Below are 14,402 nucleotides of genomic sequence, written 5' to 3'. Positions count from 1 at the left end.
TCTGTTTGCCAATGTCACATCTGGTTTTGACTCAGAACCATCCTCAGCCCTGGTTGGTGTAGCTTAGTGGATTGAGCATGGGGCCTGTGAACATAAAGGTCGCAGGTTCAATTCCCAGTCAGGGCACATGCTTGGGTTGCAGGTCATGCTCCCAGTGAGGGGACACATGAGGCAACCACATATTGATGTTTCTTTCTCCCTCCCTTCCCTTCTAAAAATTGTATAAATCTAAAAAAACAAAAAAAAACCCCTTCCTCATAATATCCTTGGCCACCCTGCTGTGATGTTAGTAGTGTGTGAATGTTGTTCAGTTGGCAGCCGCCACAGGGCAAGGACCCCACCCACAGACAATCACAGTACCTTACAGCAATGGCTTCAGCAGTCTCAAAATTGGACACAGACAAGCATGGCCCCTGAGCGAGGATGACACAACTGTGAAGCATTCCCAATTTCCTCATGACTAGTAACTAATCTCTCAGGGGTGATCATTTTGTAGTGTACATAGATGTTGTTGAAGTATGTTGTATACCAGAAACACTAAAAAGGTTTTTTAAAAAACCCACAAGGACCTGACCAAACCAGCCTAACCAGGCCCCTCCCATGCAGGAAGAACTGCTGACAGGTGAGTGAACTTGCTCGAGGTAACCTGATCAAGAACCCAGCCTACATTTCTTCATGCTACACAGAGGGTGTGTACAGAGCTGGGAGGATAAGAGACGCACCAATAAAGAGATGCACCAGTTCCAAAGTGTTGATGTTTTATTATCCAACTGGAAAACCAGACACTCCTCAGTCCAGGGAGGAAGAGGGGCTTAATCCTCCTCCTCGTCATCACCAGCTCCAGCCCCACCCTGTCCCTTCTTGGCGTTCTTCCTCTTCACTCGGCCTGGGCGGCCACCCCCGTATGGGGACCGGAGGGAGAAGTCGATGTGCTTCTGGGAGTCCAGGCGGACAATGAAGGATGGGATGTTCACCACCTGCTTGCGGACCCTGGACAGGGGACAGCAGGTTAAGAAGGGAGCAGGACCCCACCCTGGACAAGACACCCCTCTCCTCTCGCTTGCACAGGGCTAGCACCACAGCTGCACTCATGCAGCCACACTGACAGGGCCTGCTGATCCCTCCTCAGCCTCTGGTGTCAATGTAACCCCTCCATCTAATCTGTACAGTACTTTGTGAGACACGCTCTGCTTGCTCCCTTTACAGAGCGGAGGGAGATTCAGAAGTAACCACACAAGACCCCAAAACAAATGAGGTGAGGTGGCAACATGTAAATCCAAGATCTTGCTTTCAAACATTCAATTTGTTATCCTACAGGTTCACTGTCCTGGAAGCAGCAGCCCACGGCTAGGTTCCATGAAGTCATTTCCAATAAGAAACATGACAGGCTCTCACCCTCGGATCACAGGGCTAGGAGAGGGCTGAGGCACCCATTCCGTGGACAAACATCCTGTCCCGTACTACACAGCTTTCCCCCGAATGATGCCCGATTTACAGAAAGGGCAACCAATACCCAGATAAAGACCCACCACCCTGAGCCACCATCTGCGCTGCAGCAGACCCTGGAGTGTGGCCAATCTGCCAAGTTAACGCCCACAGTGCAAGAATGCAATAGGATCAGGGTCTGGAATGACTTCACAAGTGGGCCCTGGGCACAGCTGAGCCCACCCAAGCCAGCTGAGGCCCAGTGACTTCTCTCTCTCAATGGGGAGACACCAGAGCTATTACCTGTCCAGCTGCCTGCATGCCTGGCAGAGACCTTCGCAAGGTGTACGGCTCAAGCCGCAGTGACCCTTGTGCTGGGCTATGGGGGGTAGTGAGATGGCCCCCAGCCTCCCACGAGCGGTTTGTTTGTAGGGGTCAATCTGTACCCTCAAGGTGAGCTCACACCTTTGTCACCTCCAAGGGCTACACAGGAGACAGGGACAGCAGGCTTAATGAGAGCAACCTTCAGAAGGGAGGGGGGTGGTGCACAGGACTCAAGGAGCCCACCAGAGGTAGTACCTGATGTGCCGCTGGCGGATCAGCACACGAGCATGATGGATGGACTTGGCCAGGCCCAGCTTGAAGACCTGGGTCTGCAGGCGCCTCTCCAAGAAATCCTCAATCTTCAGGCCCAGGATGTAATCCAGCTTCATCTTGCCCTCGTCCAGCACCCCAATGCGCACGAGGCGCCGCAGTAGGGCATTGCCTGAGGGAAGGGGCACAGGGATGGAACACGAGCCAGGGTTCTGGCTGACCTCACACCTGCTGCTCCTCCACCTCAACAGCTCCACATCATGGACACTGGTGGGAAGCAGGAACTAATTCTGACAAAGGACTCAATGTACCAACCATGTGACTCATGTGACGCCCTACACAACCCTAAGGCAGGTCCCATGGCTACACCCATCTCACCAGGTAGGGCAAGTGACTGCATACACCTGTGCTCTCATCTGGAAAAGGAGAGCCTTCCTCAGTTGTCATGAAGAAAAAACTGAAATGATCCCTGTAAAAGGGCTTAGCATTCGCCTGTAAGACTAAGGGCTGCCATTATTAAACTATAGCCCCCAGGATAAAGCATGGGGCATAAGAGCTAACATTTGGGAGTTAAGAAAGCCCTACCAGTTTCCCCACACAGGCTCACACCTAATTAGCACATTTACACTGGAGAAACGGCCCAAAACCTTTGTCCTTAGGAAGGACAGTTTCACCTTTTAAGTGGTTCTTACCATGTTATAGCAAAAACACCAAATTCAAGGACCAAATTCAAGGACACTACATAAACGGACCCACATTAACTGAATGTTTCCTGGCCCCCAGGAAAACATGAAGGAAAGCCTGCTGACTGTGGGCACTTCGGTACCAAAAGGCCAATTTGCCCGTGATTACAGCAGGAGGCAAGGACTTAAGTGCATCGCTCCTGATCTGTGCGGACGGAGTTTCTACTGGTCAGTGCCTGAATGAGCCACCAACCAAATGCTTGCTGCTGCTAAGTGTTAATGTCTTTTTAACACGTAGGGAGACTCAGGGAAGCTTCTTGCCCAGGCACACACTTTAGTGGGAAGGCTAGATCTGAAACCAGGTGGGGCAAGTTCAGTAAGGAACACCTCCTGCGGTGGGAATCCCAGGCTCCTCCTCCCTTGTCCTGTGGCTTACTGGCTGGTTTACTAGAAGGTGAAAATGCTGCCTTCTCCTTGCAACTTCCATTTCTGCCCTGGAAAGCCACAAGCCTTGGATACCTGTTGATCATCTCTTTGCTATGTGATTGTCATCCAACCGTAGGCTTGAGTAAGTTTCACTGTGACTATCTTCAGAAAATCCTGAGACCAGAACCATCTGCGGCCCGCTCCCTACAACCTCTGGGATTAAGTCCCACCCAATATCAGCGCCCATGGGGATTCTGGAACCTTCGTGAGGTGGTCAAAGGGGTTTATGAACTAGCATAAGGATAAGAATGAGCTCAGTGGATTGAGCGTGGGCTGTGAACCAAAGCATCACAGGTTCCATTCCCAGTCAGGGCACATGCCTGGGTTGCAGGCCATGACCCCTGGCAACTGCGCATTGATGTTTCTCTCTTTCTCCCTCCCTTCCCTCTCTAAAAATAAATTTTAAAAAAATTAAAAACAAAATAAAATAAAAGCACTTCCTTATAGTCACAGGATGGGAGAAAAATCATACTAGTTACCCTGACTGAAAATTAAGAGAAACATCATGTATGCAAGGAGGGTAGGCCTGATTCCCAACCTCTCCTGCTTCTCATAAATCAAGATTCCCTGACCTCATGCTAAAAGCAGTATCAAGATGATAGCTGGAGCCATGACAAGGCAGCTCAGCTGGTTAGAGCACCATCCTGACAGGCTAAGGCTGCAGGTTTGATCCCCAGTGAGCAACCAATGAATGCCTAAATAAATGAACCAACAAAACAATGTTTCTTTCTCTATCTCTCCCTTCCTCTCTCTAAAATCAGTACTTTAAAATTTTTAAGGTTTTATTTATTTTTAGAGAGAGGAGAAAGGAGGGAAAAAGAGGGAGAGAAACATCGATCGGTTGCCTCTCTCACACCCCAAACTGGGGACCTGGCCTGCAACGCAGGTATGTGCCCTGACTGGGAACTGAACCAGCAACTTTTCAGTTTGCAGGCCTGCACCCAAATCCACTGTGCCCTACTAGTCAGGGCCAAAAAAAAATTTTAACTTAAAAAAAAAAAAATTACAGCTGTGAGGGAGCCAAAGGTAACCCAAAACAAGGCGCTTCAAGTAAATTTTATGATATGCAAATTTTATCCTAATAAAAGCTGTTACAAAAAAACATACAAGTTACAGAACCATCTACAAGGCAGACTTCAGTCTGTTTCAATCTGTACATACAGCTCTTCAACAACCAAAATACAAGGTAAGATACATTGACCAACTTAGGCATCCGATTTATTTCTTTACTTTTGGTTTTCTTCAGTTCCTCTAAAATCCCCACTTTCTATCTCCATCACTGAGTTGCTCTAGGAATCTGCGCTCCAGTCTCACTAGGGTGGAAGGCCTGTTCTTCTATCAGAGAAATATCCTTTGCCACCCCTACAAGCCTGCCACGCAGATTAAATAATGTATTTGAAGAGCTTAGAAAAGTGCACCTAGTTCTTATAAAGTATCAGCTATTTTAACATTACTGCCATCTTACATTCTGAGAACTATTAAAATTTGAGCGCAGTCGTGTCAACTTCCATTAACCTTCCATCTCAGAGTAAAAAGGCAAGACGTTAATCAAGAGCTTGTTCTTCCCTGTCACACCCACAAGCCCTCTCCTATCCAGGCGTTTGCTAAATGTTACTTAATGTCCTAACCACCTTACTAAAACTGGCAAATGCACACAGCCAAGCTCCTACCCTGCAATCACCATCAGGTATTTCAGAAATTTCACTGTCTATCCCACCAACAAAACCACATTGTTACATTACAAACAGCTGTAGCCAGGTGGCCAAGCTCAGGTCCATTATTAGTCTAATCCAAAGTAAACTAAGATCCAATATTTAGGTAAAACAAAGTTCATACGTAAGGAAGAGCGCAAGGATTTGGATCCAGACCCACTTTTCCTACCCCACAATTCCCATCAAACGCCAAGTTTAAAGGCTGGCTCGCTTTAACACTTCTGATCACCAGACTAAGCTGGCGTAAAACCGCAGCAGCCCTGCACCTCATCGCTTTTCTGTGGGCTCCCACACATACCTTCAAACAGACGCCGTGGGTCTTTCTCGTCCAGTGTCAGCAGCTCCCGAGCAGCCTTACGGATCTTGGCCAGGGTAAATTTGACCCTCCAGACCTCACGTTTGTTCCGGAGCCCATACTCTCCTACAGGGAGGACAAAAAAAAGGGAGGGGGGATGGCGGGAGTCGACAGGGGAACAGGTTGTCCCGCGGAGTAGTGCCAAGAGGCTTCGGGATACAGAAAATCTTCCTAAACCACTAATAAGTCTAAATTCGGGGAACAAGGAGGGGGAAAACATCAGAAAACTTTGAACAGATGGAGCACGTGGCCGGCCTCACACACGTGCTAGCTTCCCCCCCCCCCCCCCCCACCCCACGACCCCGAAAACCCAGCCTTGGCCACTCACCGATCAGCTTCAGCTCCTGGTCAAGGCGGGATTTCTCGAAGGGTCTCCGCGGGGTCACATAGGTCTTGCGACAAACCCAGCTCCGGGCTACCGGCATGTTGCCTCCGCTCGCCCGCCTGCGCAGAAACAAAAGCTGGGCGTCAGGAACGCAGAAGGCGCCTGCGCGGTCCCACAACTACGCTAGAATCCCGCGTCGCCCAGGAAAAATCTCGCGAGAACCTTCTCTAAAGCTTCCATAAGCTGAATCACCCAACAAACGTGTAGCCGTCTTGCTCAACCACTCTCCTCTCACCCGCAACCTGGTCACCGTCCTTATCAAAACTTGGAAGGCCAGGACGACCCTACAACTCAAGCCCGAACTATCAGAGAACACTCACGTACACGCGGATCCAGAAAACTGAGAAAGAGGAGCGTACCCGCCCTGGCCGCGCTCTTATAGCAACGCTGCCTCCCTTTACGTCATGACGCAGGGCGCACACCTGCACCAATCAGAAGAGGCTTTGGCGGGCGGAAACGCTGTGGAGGCGAGAGAACGGGCTGGAGGGGTGTTGGCAAAGCTAGGGCTACCTCTTATCTGCCTGATGGGAGTCGGGACACGGACGACCACAGAAGTGGGACCTTCTTCGCCCCTTGAGTGGCGACTGAAGTCCAGTATAACGTTGGAGACGTTACCTCCACCTTCTCTAGACTTCAGCCCGCTGCCCTTCTTGTGAAAAGACCCCAGAGGGTTGGAGCTTGCGATCTCACAGCTGTTCTAGAAACTGCTCCGTGGAATCTGTGAATAATGAAGTGGTCGTTTTTCCTGTCAGAATAACCTCACTCTGAAGCATAACCTGAATCCAGCCTGTCCTTTTGATCCCCGGCTACAAATCTGAGGAGTGAAAGCGAGGATTCACGGAGTCGTAGTGTGACTTGCCTGAGAAGACACGCCTCAGCTTGACATGCTGACAGGATTCCACTTTCGCCTGCCTTGATTTTGCAGACGAGGGGAAAAAAGATGTGGATAGAAATCTGGCCATTCCTGGAATGTTTATCACCAGGCTCTGGCTACCTCTGGGGACAGTCGCCCTCCCGTAGCGTGGGCCTCGCTTTATCTATTCAGCAGCACAAGGAATTGTTCCACACGGTGACATACAGCCGTGAATAAAACGGCCTATCTACTCACGGAGCTTAGAGTCTTAGGGGAACAGGAAAAAAAGTTGAAGGAAATAATCACTTCAGGTTGGGGTGCCACGAAGAAAATTAATTACTGATATGACTGAAGGAAGATACTTCAGATAGGATGGTCCAGAGTGTTACTCTTTAAGTAGATGACTTTTTTTTCTTTTTATACTTGAGCCTCAAGGGTAAAAAGGCTTTCTGCTGCTTTATCAAAAACAGCAGTTTATATCCTGAGGTTCGTTCCCAGAGCAGGGAAAATGTGAAACCTCTTGCCATGTATTCTGCTCCACCATGGTGCCATTTGGTCACCTTGAAGAATTTAGGTTTTGATGTGCTTGTCAACATCTTACCCTCAGTCAGCCGCTAGGATTATTTCCTTCAGTCCTTTCCTCTCTGGAGGAATCCCATTCATACCAAGGGCTTACTAATTATTGTTAGATCATGTTTGAATGAGCACTTTAAATGTTCTAGGCTTTCGACTAAGCACTTCATCTGGGTTTTCTTCAATTGATTTTTTTTTTTTGAGTAAGAGAGGGAGAGTGAGAGAAAACACTGATTTGTTATTCCACTTCCTGATGCATTCATTGGTTATTTCTTGTACATGCTTTGACCAGGGATTGAACCGGAAACCTTAGCATATTGGGAAGATGCTCTAACCAACTGAACTACCATATTTTTCACATTATAAGATACACTTACACCCCCAAATTTGGGAGGAAAATGGGGGTGCATCTTATAGTCCAAATGTACCTTACCTGGCTCCCTGCGGGGAGGGGGGGGCAGCAGTGGAGCAGGGTCACAAGTTATTAAGTATTTTACCACATTTTTTGCTTCAAATTTTTTTTTCCTATTTTCCTCAAAAACCGAGGTGAGGTGCGTCTTATAGTCCTAAAAATATGGTACCTAGCCAGGGCCTTCTGGGTTTTTTAATTCTTGTGACCTATGATTTCTTTTTTTCTTTAAGATTTTTATTTACTTACTTATTTTTAGAGAAAGAGGAAGGAAGGGAGAAAGTGGAAGGGATATATCAATGTGTAGTTGCCCCTTGTGCACCCCACCTCCCAGGGACCTGGCCTGAAACCCAGGCATGTGCACTGACTAGGAATCAAACTGGCAACCCTTTGGTTCACAGGTAGGTGCTCAATCCACTGAGCCACACCAGCCAGGGCATGACCCATGATTTCTATCACTAAAAATAACAGGTGGCATTCCTTACTATGTAAGAGGTGCTGTTCTAAAAATTTTACTCGTATTAATTTATTTAATCCTTGATACATACTTAAGGAGTACCCTGAGAGAAGTTGTCCTCCCTCATTAAAGAGTACTAATACTATTATTAATCCTGTTTCACAGAGACAATACTGAGGCACCAAAAAATGGTTACAGAACTTACCCAAAACTACACAATGTGGAAATAAATGAAAAAAGCAAAGACTGTGTATGCAGAGTGAGAGGGTCAGTCTCTCAAATTTTGGCAGAGACTCCACAACAGGCAGTTTTATAGTGAAAGAAAAGGTATTGGCTTTAGGTGTGCCCTCATTGGAGGCTGTTGGCCTGGGAAGCTCTTGGAGGTGGGCTAATTTCAGGCATCCCGTTTGATAGGTGAAGGGAGGATATTTGGCTTTCTCTTGCTGGTCTTAAAATGGAACCAGTGACAAAAATTAGGGAAGCTGTCAGTTTCTAATCAAGTCCTGATCCTTTTGGACTGTTACAGGGATCATTGTTTCAGCCATCCTCCCACCCTCTTGCCATCTCTGTATCTATGAGTATCTTTCAGGTTACTTTATTTTATTTTTTAAATTTTATTTACTTATTCTTTTAAAGAGAGAGGAAGGGAGGGAGAAAGGGAGAGAAACATCAGTTGGTTGCCTCTCACACAGGGGACCTGGTCCTCAACCCAAGCATGTGCCCTGTCGAAGAATCAAACCAAGAGCCTTTTGATTTGCAGGCTGGTGCTCAATCCAGTGAACCACACCAGCCAGGACTGGTTCTGGGTTTTTTTGTTGACAGATTATCTCTCAGACAAAAAGGTTACAGGAGGGCGGTAACCACATCTTTTCTACTTATCAGCAACTTAGCATAAGTCCAACATACAGTTATCAATAAATTATTAAATGTATACTCTGGTTTCTCTTCAGATCGTTATGAATATTTTGCCAAAAAATATCAAAAATAAATTGCTAAATATATGAATAACTATATGCATCATCTATGTATCAGAAGTTTCCACAAACCTCTCCTTGGGTTTGCTAGAATGGCTCATAGAACTCAGTAACATCTTACTCACCTGATCCCTGGTTAAATATAAAAGAATATGATTCATTTGTCCTGACTACAGCAAGGTATGGAGAAAGGGCAGGGAGTATCCATGCCCTCTCCCCAAATCTCCATGTCCTCCAACCCAGTGATTATTTTTAATTAAAAATATGGAACACCTCACGAATTTGCATGTCATCCTTGTGCAGGGGCCATGCTAATCTTCTCTATATTGTTCCAATTTTAGTATATGTGCTGCTGAAGTGAGCACCCCAGTGATTAATTAAATCATTGGCAATTGTTGGCTGAAATCAATCTCCAGCCCTTCTCCCCATGGTGGAGGGGGTATATTTAAAGTTCCAACCCTCTAATCAAATCATTGGTTCCTCTAGCAACCAGATCCCATCTTTAGGTATATTTAAAAATCATTTTGTTTACTTAAACTCAGGTATGGTTAAAAGGGTTTATTATGAATATCCAAACACCTTCATTGATCTTAACACTTTCGGAAATTCCAAGGATTTTGGAGCTCTGTTCCAGAAACAGATGAAGACCAAATATATACTTCTCATTATAAATCACAGTAGTGATAAGTAGTAAGGCAAATACATCAAGAAGGGTGATGCAAAGTGTGTTAAATTTTAAGGTAGTGTGACCATGGAAGGCCTAAGATGTTACATTGAAGGAAAGACCAGCCTATAGTGAGGAACAAGACCATGTGGCCATCCAAAGGAAAAACATTCCAGGTTAGGTTGCAAAAACAGTGAAATGGTAGCATGCTGTTGAGGCCAGTGTGGCAGCAGCAGAGTAAGCCCAAAGGAGAGGGATGGATGGGGTCAGATAAAAAGAAACCTGCAACATGGGGCCTTTGCTTTTACCCAGAGACAAATGATTGGAAAGTTGTTTTTTTTTTTTATTTTACTTTCTTTATTTTATTTATTTATTTTTAGAGAGAGGGGAAGGGAGGAAGAGAGGGAGAGAATCATCAATGTGTGGTTGCCTCTCATGTGGCCCCCACTGCTGGCTTGGCCCACAACCCAGACATGTGCCCTGACTGGGAATTGAACTGGTGATCCTTTGGTTCACAGTCTGGTGCTCAATCCACTGAGCTATACCAGGCAGGGCTATTCATGTGTTATTTTTATTTATATCCTTGTATGCATCCGAAATATTTCATGAAAATCTTTCCAAAAGGAAGTCTAACACTGTGGGAATGGCTCAGGCTTCATTCAGAGTCACAAAGACCAGGTTTTAAATCCCAGTCCTGCTACTTACTAGCTGTGTGACCTTAGACAAGTCATTTCCCCTCCTCTGGGCTTTTCCTCATCTGTATAAGAAGATGAAAATGGCCACATTTCCCAGGACTGTCCTAAGGATTCAAATCACAAGCTCCACATTTATTCAACAAGTTTATTGGGTCTTGGGACCTAAGCCCTGTAGAAAATAGAGATGAATCAAACCCAGTCTTCACTCTCAAGAAGCCCACAGTTTGGAAATAGGTAACTACAAAAACAACACAGCCAGTAAGTGCTTTGAAACAGGGAGGGACATAAAAAGAATGTAGTGTTTATAAATCTGCAATCAAAAACTAATCATAGGTCAGAAGGTGTCCTATCCTTCCATGCAGAGATGAACTTGGGACCATCTAGAAAGGCTCTTGCCACAGACACAGCCACACCACACAGGTCTCGAGTTCACTGTAGGCTGGCCCACTGCAGGGAGGTGTAGACCACCTTACCATCAGACTGTGGAGAACAGAGGAGCATTGTCTTTCTGACACTGGTTCCAAGGCGACCAGCAGAAACCAGGTCCTGGAGTGGGATAGGATCCCCGGGATCCCAGCACTGGGCAATGTAATGGGCATGGAAACGGAGCGGGTCACCTGAGTAAGGAAGAGAGGAATGCAGCAATTTCAATAGCACAGGCTGGAAGACATTAGACTACCCATAGGGAAGAGAAAGGGAATCATTTTAGCAATCACTGTGAGTATTTTAAAACAGATATCCTTAGGCTCAGAAATTTGTCTTCTAAAATTTCTTCTCAAGCAGTATAGAAGTATAGCGGCACTAAAGTCCACCCACATACATTGCCCAGTGCTAAGACTCTCACCTCATCTGCAGAAGACTTAGTGGACAGTTTCCAATCAACAGTTAAGCTCTGCCTATTCATCAGGTAGCTCTATCTTTTCACATTCTTAGGGGGAATAAAAAGGGGAATCTGCTCTCTGCAGATTTATTTTTTTTAAACTTTTATTTACACAGTAAAGACACCCTTACTACATGTTAACTGATTCATCAAAAGTTCCTTTACCACCCTGGGTGCTGTGGCTCAGTGGCCTAAGTGCTCATCTGCAAACTGAAATGTCGCCAGTTTGATTCCCAGTCAAGGTATATTATTGCATTGTGGGCCAGGTCCCCAGTTGAGGGCATGCAAGAGGCAAATGATCCATGTATCTCTTGCATATCCGTGTTTCTCTTCTTCTCTCCCTCCCTTCCCTTCTAAAAATAAATAAAATCTTTTTTTTTTAAAAAGTCCCTTTATCTATACCTGATGCATATTCCCTTTCAGAGGTAACCATTTAGTTTGGCTGGAGTACATCCTTTCATGCCTTTTTCTACTTTTTTGATGGCATCCTCTTAGTTTACTTAGTACTCCATTTTGTTATGTTTTTTTCATATTATTTTACTTGAATGTGTATATAACTGTACAATATAAAATATGATTCACTTTTTACTATACACATTTCTCTCTCTCTCTTTTATTATACACATTTTTCTACAAGCTATTCTTTTTTTCTCCCTTTGGTCATTTTAAAAATAAATGTACATGGACCTATACCAACCTGACTAGTGGTTTCTCTGACAGCTAATGGTGATGTTTAACCAGTAAGCTAATACTCATTATTCTGGTTGTTATCTAACTTTTGAATACTGTAAGGAATCCTGCAATGAAAATTTCTTATATGTTTGGTATACATATCTAAGTATTTCTAGCTAAATCTTCCAGATGAAAGGAAGTGATAATAAAATTTACTATACTACTCTCCAAATAAGCTTGGGTTCCCAAGTGTTGCCCGTCCTTCCATGTATTTCAGAAGCTGAGAAAATGAGACAAAGGAAAAATGCAGAATGTGCTAGGATTGTGAAGAAAGGGGCAGCAACCAGAGGTCCCAACCCAAACTCACCAGGATAGACCAGGAAGTCACCCCCAAATTTGCCAGCCGCACTGAGGAAGAAGCCTCGCTCCCACAGGTCTCTGTAGATGCTGTAGCGCAGCTCATGGACTGGACGGCCAGCATGGGGCCAGTCCTTGGACTGCACACGCCAATCCAGGGGCCTAGCCTTGATGGGTCGAGGCCTAGCCGTGGCTAGCTGGACGAGCATAGCAGACCTGGGCAAGAGGGCCACCCCATCTGAAGGCCCTGGTTGGGGAGAGGAGGAGCCTGGGGGAGGTAAACCCAAGAGTTGGGTGACTCCAAGACGCAAATTCTTCCCGTCCCCAAGGGAGTCCAGGCCTTCGAGTCCCAGCCAAAACTCCCAAACGTTCTCTCGCCCCCTTCTCCTAGCCCCCGGTCCCCAGCTCCCATCCTCACCTGCTTCCTCCTGCTCTCCAGAAGCCTGGCTAGCACTGGCCCCATTCTCTCCAGCCGCTTGGTTCCCACTGGCCTCCTGGCTCTCGCTGGTCACTGAATCCTGTTGCAGCTTCTGTTTCTTGGCAGCCTGGCCCTCTGCGATCTTCCCTAAGAGCTCCTGACGACGGGTCTCACGGGCCTCAGCTGCCAGGGCGCTTTGCTCCTGGAAGCCCTGCTCTTGATGGTGCTTGTAGGATGCCACAGCCTGAGAAGTAAACTTAGCTGCAACCTCAGGATACAGGTACACCCTCCCCGAGGAAGCCAGGAATCCTGACTCCCTGATCCTTCCCACCTCAGGGCCTGAACCTGTGGATCCCAGTCTGCCACTCCCATGTTATCCCAGAATCCACGACTCATAGACCCCCTCCTCCACTCAGGGACCCGGAGTCCAGGTCTCCATCTTCTCCCACAAGTCGAATTCGCGCCCCCAGCCCGCCCCCCTTACCAGGCTGAGTTCGCGGGGATCCGGGCGCGGGGCGCTGACCAGGGTCACAGCGCCGATCTCAGCCAGGAGCCGCGCCTCCTCGGGCATCAGCAGCAGCGGGAGGCCCAGTCGCGAGTTCTGACGGGGCCCGCGGGGCAGGGCGCCCACCGTGCGGCCCCCAACTCCTAGTCGCTCCCGAAGCGCCTGCACTGCCTCGGCCCCCCACACCAGGGAGCAGCCATTCGCCACCTCCACCACCAGCATCCTCCTGCGGGAGCCCGGGCACCTGGGTTACCAATAGAGCCGCCCAGAGCGCTCCCACCGCCTCAGGGGTCTGAGTGAAGCGCCGCCCCTAGGCCTCCCGGGGTAGAGCCTCGCTAGCCGCGTAGTCTGCCACCTGCGGAGTCGGGGGTAGGGAAGGCCCGGCCCCCTGGCGATCCCGCCAGGCCCGGGCCGCGGGAGACAAGGCCCCGCCCCTCGCCGAGGCACTGGTGTCAGCATTCCGGTCTGGGCGAAGACTGTAGCAGCACCTGCCATCGTACCATCGCGCCTCCGAGAAAAGCCTCCCAACGGGATCACGTCCCCCTCCAGAGGTACACTTGCACCGCCCTCTCGCAAAGCAGGTGTCTCCATCCTGGCGTTCGGATCTGGTGTGGGGACCCCCGAGGCCAAGGCCAACTCCGATTCGGATGGCTTGGAACTTGGCTCCTCCCCCAGCACGAGGCCTTCCCCCTTCCCGAACTTAAGCAGTTCCGCGTGCGAGAGCCCTCGGCTCAACGGAACGAGCAGACCCGCCCCTTTCCAAACAGAAGCATGGCTTGTTCGCGCACCATTGGCTCCGGTCTTCCGCAGCCTGTGGCCCCGCATCCTCCGGCTGCCAGTGGTCCCCTAGATGGGGGAGTCCCCGCCTCCAGACCAAGCCACACAGCCGGAGGCCCCGCCCCCTGAGCACCAGCTGTCCATTCACTGCTCGGGCGGGCTCACCCCACTCGTGGGCGCGCGATCGCCTCCTCGCTTCTCTTCAAAATGTGGCACTGTCCTCCGATAGAACCAGTTAGTCAAGTCGTAAACACCTACTCGCAGTCCCAGCCCAGCCACCCGCTACACAGCGCTCCACGCGCTGCTTCTTCCACACCACACCGCCAGGAGGCCCCCACCCTGCGTCAATTTCGTCACACCTCACCTCCGCGAAGCCGGAAGCCTGGGGCCCTCCACGCAGGGCCGTACCCCGCCTTCCCCTTGAAGTGAAACACCTTAACCCCGCCCCTCGAAACGCTCCTCCTTCTGCCGACTCGGTTCGCGACTTCGGAACCTGATACGCCTTTCCCTGGCCCCGCCCTCCTGGGG

The 14,402-nt window shown here is 48.5% G+C and overlaps 2 protein-coding genes and 1 non-coding gene across 6 annotated transcripts; all 3 read right to left on the bottom strand.

The window, feature by feature from the left end:
- Positions 1-741: 741 nt before the first annotated feature.
- Positions 742-5,985, bottom strand: RPS9 (ribosomal protein S9). Its single transcript, XM_036012666.1, has 5 exons — positions 5,961-5,985; positions 5,584-5,699; positions 5,199-5,321; positions 2,005-2,191; positions 742-990 (listed from the first exon to the last, which is right to left on the bottom strand). The coding sequence occupies exons 2-5, from the start codon at positions 5,678-5,680 to the stop codon at positions 813-815; spliced, it is 585 nt and encodes a 194-aa protein (XP_035868559.1). The 5' UTR covers positions 5,681-5,699; positions 5,961-5,985; the 3' UTR covers positions 742-812.
- Positions 5,986-9,164: 3,179 nt separating this feature from the next.
- LOC114511757 lies at positions 9,165-9,271 on the bottom strand. Its single transcript, XR_003685726.1, has one exon. It is a non-coding gene; the product is annotated as a U6 spliceosomal RNA (small nuclear RNA).
- Positions 9,272-10,392: 1,121 nt separating this feature from the next.
- On the bottom strand, positions 10,393-14,324 carry TSEN34 (tRNA splicing endonuclease subunit 34). 4 transcript variants are annotated; one of them, XM_036012659.1, is made up of 6 exons: positions 14,239-14,255; positions 14,040-14,094; positions 13,077-13,323; positions 12,593-12,836; positions 12,185-12,442; positions 10,393-10,882 (listed from the first exon to the last, which is right to left on the bottom strand). In XM_036012659.1, exons 3-6 carry the CDS (start codon positions 13,317-13,319, stop codon positions 10,695-10,697), a joined length of 933 nt encoding a protein of 310 aa, XP_035868552.1. In that variant the 5' UTR covers positions 13,320-13,323; positions 14,040-14,094; positions 14,239-14,255; the 3' UTR covers positions 10,393-10,694. The 4 variants fall into 4 exon arrangements, with proteins under 4 accessions (XP_035868552.1, XP_028385326.1, XP_035868551.1 ...); XM_028529525.2 differs by lacking the exon at positions 14,040-14,094 and having other exon boundaries at positions 14,239-14,324; XM_036012658.1 differs by lacking the exon at positions 14,239-14,255 and having other exon boundaries at positions 13,077-13,341; positions 14,040-14,209.
- Between the last annotated feature and the right edge of the window lie 78 nt (positions 14,325-14,402).

The sequence above is a fragment of the Phyllostomus discolor genome, chromosome 12 (assembly GCF_004126475.2).
Source record: "Phyllostomus discolor isolate MPI-MPIP mPhyDis1 chromosome 12, mPhyDis1.pri.v3, whole genome shotgun sequence".
Classification (NCBI taxonomy): Eukaryota; Metazoa; Chordata; class Mammalia; order Chiroptera; family Phyllostomidae; genus Phyllostomus; species Phyllostomus discolor.
The sequence above is the reverse complement of the archived record's forward strand: the minus strand, read 5'-3'. Positions and strand labels throughout refer to the sequence as shown.